The 7433-nt window shown below is 37.4% G+C and overlaps 1 protein-coding gene across 1 annotated transcript; it reads left to right on the top strand.

Annotated features, from left to right (window-relative positions):
• Positions 1–839: 839 nt before the first annotated feature.
• Positions 840–6287, top strand: LOC144642482 (microfibril-associated glycoprotein 4-like). Its single transcript, XM_078501445.1, has 4 exons — positions 840–1171; positions 2779–2893; positions 5454–5871; positions 6044–6287. Exons 1-4 carry the CDS (start codon positions 851–853, stop codon positions 6270–6272), a joined length of 1083 nt encoding a protein of 360 aa, XP_078357571.1. The 5' UTR covers positions 840–850; the 3' UTR covers positions 6273–6287.
• Positions 6288–7433: the final 1146 nt, after the last annotated feature.

The following is a 7433-nucleotide window of genomic DNA, read 5'->3' as shown; positions in this document are numbered from 1 at the left end:
AATTTCCATTTGCAACGTGATTGTTAATTATTTCCAACGTAAATTAATTTAATTTGCATTTAGACAATTTTGTTTTGCACCAAGGCTTGCTATGTTAGTACATTAACTTTCATTACCAATTATTTCACAAAGTGACCTCCAACTGCACATAATGACGCTGGTTAATAAACTAAAGGCAAGGGAATAATAATTACAATGGTGATTTCGCTAGGTAATTTCACTGCCTTAGCAAGTTCAATAAAACGGTTAAAATGAATAATCGAAGTAAAAAAATTATTTCATTATTCCCGCAATAAATTCATTTAAAAATGATTTTCGATTTATCGGGACTTCATATACACTCAACATCACTTAATGTTGTGTCTTCAGTAAACATTGCAGTACCACGCCGTACATTCTCTTCTTAACTTGCTCTGGTAAAAAGAACTGCTCTCATCTTACAAGAATTCAGGAAAAGCAATCAGTGGAGGACAAACCGCAAAATATAACTATTATAGCAAGAAACAAAAAAAGAGAAACTAGAAAAATAAAGAAACGAAGATTAAATAAACTCATTACACTGACAACGGGAGACGCTTTAGACTATAATGTTGAGGAATAACAAATAACAACACAGTGAATTTTTTTTAAGAGCTAATCTTAGAAATGCTTCACAAGTACGTACAAATAAAAAAATCAATTTAAATCGTAATCAACTAGAAAATAAAACCAAATGCATAGGGAACATTGTTATTTTCCAACGTAGATGAATTTTGTTTTGCACCAAGGCCTGCTGTTTTAATAACCTGACTTTTTTCACCTGCTTTTGCCATTTAATGACTCTAACTAGAACCTTCCGGGCAGAACTGACATGCATCTTTGGATACTGACCCTTATCTGCACGGCTGTGCATGGTATAAGCCGTATTTCACCGCCAGGTTTTAAAGCTGTGAACTTTGCCAGGGCAATAGAAGGACGAAAGCTTAATGGAAGCGTGATAAAAGAGGTTGAAGTGGAGTCAGAAAGTTCTTGTCGGCTTGAGTGCGTCGAGGAAGAGCGATGTCAGTCTTACAATTTTGCAACTACAAAGAACGAGGCTGGAAGATTCAAATGTCAGCTGAGCGACTCTGATAGATTCTTCGGTCATGTTAACTTCACAGAGGATGAAAATTTTAGTTACAGAGGAATAAAGGTAATTCTAAGAACTAATGTCGTAGGTTGTTAAAAGCAAAATTTAGAAGACGGAAACTTTCTAGCATTTTGTATAATAATGTTTTTAAATGACTGGGCAACGTGAAACCCAATGAAAGGGACCATTATATATCAAAAAGTTCGGTAAATCTGTGTTGTTCATGGGGGCAGAGTTGGCGCAGTGGTGAGAGCGCTCACCTCCCATCGATGTCGCCCGGGTTCGATTGTGTGAGTTGAGTTTGTTGTTTTTCTCGCCTTGCTCCGAGGGTTTATCTCCGGGTTCTCCAGGTTTTCCTCCCTCCTGAAAAACCAACATTTCCAAATTCCATTATAACATAGCTAGCAGAGCCGCGCAATCAAATAATGTAATGATTGACTAAGTACTACTGAGAGACTTCCCCAAAGACCGAGTTTTCTTAGTATTTTACAGAAACTTTCAATGAACAGTTAAAATTCTGCTTTGGTACATCTTCAAGTTTTGTTATTATTTATTGTTTTGTTACGAAATAAACTTACTAATTTCTGAAAATGGTGAAAATTTAATAAGCGCCCAGCCTCGAATAAGCGCCCACCTCGAATAAGCGCCCACCCTGGAGGTCCAAAAATTTAATAAGCGCCCAGGGCGCTTAATCAAATAAATACGGTAGTCAATTTATTAGCCATTTGACACAAACTGTTCCAATCGAGTAAACTTATACATGTGTAATTCATTGCTCGACCGCTAAGTTTATGTTCTCACACTGCACACAATAAACACAGTTTTTTTTTCTTTACTCCGCGGCCGGTTTTGATGCACAATTCCACCGGCAATGTTATAAAACAATTGATTCATGCTTTTAGCTGTGCTCCAACGAGTTATGGAGCACTTGGGAAGTTTGGAGAGCACTCAAGAAGCTAGAGTTGCCCTCGGCTATCGCCTCGGGCAACTCTTACGCTTCTTCCATGCTCTCCAAACTTCCCGCGTGCTCCATAACTCGATGGAGCCCGCTAAAGCATGAACCAATTGTGAAATTCGACCTGGATAGAGGACCCGCATTAAGCCAGCTAGAACTTATGTGGCTTCCTTTCTAAATACAGTAATTTATTTATTTATTTTAAACTTAACAGAAGTTTATGAATTCTTAACTTTAAAGAGATAGTCGTTGAAAGCTCTCTCATTGGTTGTCTTTATTTCAATCACAACCAACGGTTTAAAAATAAAATAATGTACGTAACGAATTTGTCACCTGAAGTGACAAGTGTTAGTATTGGAAAATGTTACGTTAATGTTACGTACGATGACTAAATTTGACACAGTCGAAGGGTCAAAGCGTTAACGGTACAACGTTTCTTGGAAGTGGTCACTTTTGGAGCGATGCTTTTCTCCCTGCGAACGAATTTAATTTTATTCTTATATACGGACTTTGTCCTCGTATATTGACTTATATGGACATTTTATTTGTTAGCGGATAACAGAATTGTATCCCCTCGGTACTATTATGCTTACCTTCACCCCTACGAAATATAGCAAAAAAGAAAAATATATTCATATTAACCAAACGCGAACGCTCGCACATGAGGACCACTTTATTACCAAAAGCAATATTTTCTTTGTTCTTTTCTTAACAGAGTGTTTGTGAGAGCATTGCCTATCTGTGCGGTGACAAAGAAGTCTGTATTCCTGACTACCAAGCTGAAGGCTTCAAATGTAATTGCATTGATGGCTATGTAGGAAAACCTTGCAGTACGTAATATGAATATAATAATAAACTAAATTTAAGATGATAATCAAAGTGGCTATGAGCCACTAAACTCGGAAAATTTATTATGAAACAAGAATCGAAAACAACAAACTGACAAATAAAGATTTGCCTTAAACTTCACTTAGTTTGATTGTCATCTAGCTGCTCATCGTTTTTTGAAGGTTAGGCAAAATAATTATATCATTAGAAAAATAAAGTTTTCGTCTATTTCAAGCAAACTTACATTAATACAATATTTCGGCTGGTAGTTAAGTATGCATGTACCGTATTTATCCGGCTATAAGCCGAGACGCTAAACATTTAGTTTTAAGAACCAGTTAGACTCTGACAAAAAATAAATCCAAATCATTCGGCTATAAGCCAGGACCCAATTTTTCCTTCAAACTATAAAACAATAATGAATATAATAATATGTTGTCATTTTTTAAGCTTAGCATATTTTAAATTTTTTGTTTTATACTAGCACACTGTTTACATATTTCCTGTATTTAGTTTTACGTATTTCCGGTATTTCGTAAGATATCATTATCACCATATAAATTTAAACATAGCCAATGTAAACTTCATTGTACCTGAAGAAGGCTGGTTTGGCCAGCCGAAATATAGTACAAGACTAACTCTCTCATTCTACGTTGTATCGGTCTCTGCTTCTTCAATTTCAGTTTTCTATGTGTCAAACCGATTAGATCACTTTGTTGATCCAACGTATACCGGTAGGAGATCGTACACGGTTTGCTTGCTTGAACTTTTAATAGTCGTTTATAAAACAATCCACGCGCAGCGAATTAACATATGCGTTAAATCACAACTATGTAATTGAAAACCAACAAATCACTGATAAAAGATGAATTTATTAATAGAACCGTACATACGTGTGACAAAAAATTCACCTGAGTTCAGAATCCCGGCCATCTCAAACAATCACGCATTCTTCCGAAGAATTAACCGGTTATCGATCATCATGCCAAAAGCTACTCGTTTTCAAGCAACTTCAAGGTTTCAAATTGAAAGTCGTTGCCGAGGTAGAGACCGTTCAGAACAACTGTAAAATCGCCAGAGAATACGGGATGATTCCTGATGATTCATTGAAACTTCAGTTCGTCGCAATTCGCCAAGTTGCCAGCGAACAGATCAATTCAAGCATATAAAGCAGGTGAACTTTAAATGTCATCAAAACGAAACATGTGCTGTTACCAGTATTTGTCTAGTATCCTGAATCCAATCAAACTCTTTTGGAGTGGTTTCTTTTAGCAAAGAAGTCGTAGTGTTATAAGTTTTCGGTTTCGAACAAAAATATTACATCAAGCCGATTTCTGTCAGATCGTGTTACAATGTTTACCACGCGCGTGGGAACAGCCGCTTCTGATTGGTCAGTTTCTGGTGTCGCCACAACAAGCCGAAAAGATCCATTCTCGACCCTTCTTCTCTTGAAAAGTCACGTTAGCAGTGATTCTGCAATTTAACTAAACTTTAAGGAAAGGAACAGCCTCGGAAGGAAAGGAACAGTCTCAGTCTCAGGAACAGTCTCAGGCAGAAATAATTATTGTAGAAAAGATTGCAAGGAAATTGTTTAAGACATGCGGGATTTCGAATGCCCTCGTCAGTTCAAAAGACGATCACCGTACGCCGACAAAATAAATAATATTCCAGAGCGAGCCCTCAAGCCATATCTTCAAATTTGTCTGCGATTTACGATAAGCAAGCCTTAGTCCAAAACCGCGATTTTCCAAGCTAAATATCGAAGAGAAAAGGCGAATAAAAACTTCATTCCTAACGTTGCTTCATTAAACCAAATGGCTTTTAAGGAGCCGCCACTAAAATAAAAGGTAATGACCAAGAATAAATTACAAACGCTTGCTAATAATTTTCGTTTGTTGATGATCGCTCGGCCTCGGCTTATAGATAAATATTTCATTCAAATTTAACTCTTTTCTAGTACCATCTAATTTTTTTTTTCGAAAATACTCGGCGATAAATAGAACCCCCAATTTTGTTGAAATTTGACCAGTTCTTAGTAAGATTTGGTGAAAATATATAGCCCTTGTGTACTTCATATATGCGCATGCGTTCAGCACAAAATTCCGTACCACAAGGAGAACTTTGGGTTTTCAGAAACAGATATATAGCCTTTGTGTACTTCATATAAAGTAACACAGTTATAGCTCGCATTTAACCCAGCCACCTACCCGCTTCACAAGATTAATTAATTAATTCAATTAAAATGTTTACAGGAATCGAGGGAAGGAGTGAAGGAGGGAAGAAGTGAAATCGGCCCCCTCACCAAAACTCGGAATTTTCCGAGTTAAAAAAGGCAGCTTGACCGTACCTGTAAATTTTCACTGCCATTTTTTCAGAGCCATAAGGCTGTTCTAGGTTAATTGGAGATGGTGCTTCATAAAGCGGCAAAAAAAAAAAGAAAAAAAATCACCATTTTAAATTATTCCCCACAGATGATACCAATTCACCTACTGGCTCATGGAATATAAGAATTTTTTTTTTTCAAATAACTCAGTGTGAAATCTCTTTTTTGTCAATCAAAAGAGCCAATCAAAAGTTGCGCCCAACTCTTTCAAGATGGTTTCACATCCAGTGGCGTGTACACCATCATTCCAGATGGCGGTAAACCAATACAAGTGTTGTGTGACATGACCACGGACGGTGGAGGTTGGACAGTTTTTCAGAAGCGTTTGGACGGCTCTGTTGACTTCTATCTTGGTTGGGAATCCTACAAAAACGGGTTTGGAGATCTGAACGGCGAGTTCTGGCTTGGAAACGACAATCTTCACCGTTTGACAGCCGCTGATGACGTCATGCTGAGAGTTGACCTGGAAGACTTTGATGGGAACATCACATACGCTGAGTACACGACTTTTAAGGTGGCAGACGAGGGAGATAAGTACCAGCTTTTGATTGGAGGATACAGTGGCACGGCTGGTGACTCGATGACTACACGCCATAGGTAAGACATTTAAGTATTTCTCGTTCTCAACAAAATTACAGACTTTTTAGTTGCTTGTACAGCGTCACAAAAACCAATAATTTTCGCTACAGCGCAAGAAACGTTCTGTCCAAATTGCACCATCGCGTGTTTCACAACACTGTTATGTTATCCATTTGTAATTCTCTTCTAGTGGTATGCAGTTTTCCACGAAAGATAAAGACAATGACCAATACAGTGGCGACTGCGCCACAAAATTCAAAGGAGCCTGGTGGTACATAAATTGTCATGACTCCAATCTCAACGGATTGTATCTCAGTGGATCCCATTCTTCCCACGCCAATGGAGTAAACTGGCGTCATTTTAGAGGCCTGTATTATTCACTAAAACGTACTGAGATGAAAGTTAAACCCAAAGTCTAAATCTCTGGAACCAGGGAACCCTAAAGAGCTCTGAATGACTTCGCAACCAGTAAAGAGACAATATATAATAACACCTATACGAACATCTTGAAGGCTTCATTAAAAGCAACTGTATAATATACATAACTGTAGTTACGATAGAACCCCGGTAACTCGAACTCTGAATGGAAACGAAAAACAGTTCGAGTTACCGGGGTAACTTGCCAAGTTAATAGTTGATAGTTAAATGATTTTTTAGCATTTCAGTATACAGTACAGTGCAAATTAAACTTATCTCGTCAGAAACTCTAACACAATCATAAATTCTTACGATAAAAGTGGAAAATGGCTGTCAAATACGTGATCTGTTCGTTTCTCTAATCAATGGGCACCCGTGGCGAGTTGCAAGAACAGGAATTCGAGTAATTGGGGTAGATTTGACCCAAATCTTGATCAATTCAAACGAAATTTAGTTCGAGTTAGCGGGGTGGTTCGAGTTGTCCGAGTTCGAGTTACCGGGGTTCTACTTTAGTTGTTGTTGTTGTTTTTTTTAATTTTTCTGATTGGAGGATACAGTGGCACGGCTGGTAAACACATTCGATCCTCATTTTCAACGTAATTTAAGGTTTCAAAATTAATAAGGACATGAATTTTTTTGTTGATGCTTAGCAACGTTAATTTTGTATCTAAGCTAGAGTGACACTGGGTATGACAATTTCAATATACAGTCAGAACCTAATACAAACTAATACAACACTTAAAATGGATTCTGATTCAATACAATATCCAAAAAGGATTGCAATAAATTACGTGAATACAAGGTTTTCCTTTCAAAACATGTGTCGTTGCCTAAAACAAGGAAGTAGGAGACTTGGAGACTGCTGTGGACCCAAGAACCTAGTAGTAATAATAATAATAATAATAATAATAATAATAATAATAATAATAATAATAATAATAGTATATGACCTCGCTCACCACGAGTCTCCCATAGCTCAGTGGTTAGAGCGTCCAGCCGGTATTCTGGAAGGTCATGGGTTCGACTCCCGTTGGGGGAACTCGGAAAATCTTTTTTCCGAGTATTTCAACTTGAGAACGCCTCTTCATTTACTTATACTTATTACCAATTATAAAATATTAAACGAATCAACAAAAAGGCAGACAAATCTTTTAAGTTCCGGC

This window comes from Oculina patagonica, chromosome 2 (genome assembly GCF_052425735.1).
Source record: "Oculina patagonica isolate OP01 chromosome 2, crgOcupat, whole genome shotgun sequence".
In the NCBI taxonomy this organism is placed as follows: Eukaryota; Metazoa; Cnidaria; class Anthozoa; order Scleractinia; family Oculinidae; genus Oculina; species Oculina patagonica.
The sequence above is the reverse complement of the archived record's forward strand: the minus strand, read 5'-3'. Positions and strand labels throughout refer to the sequence as shown.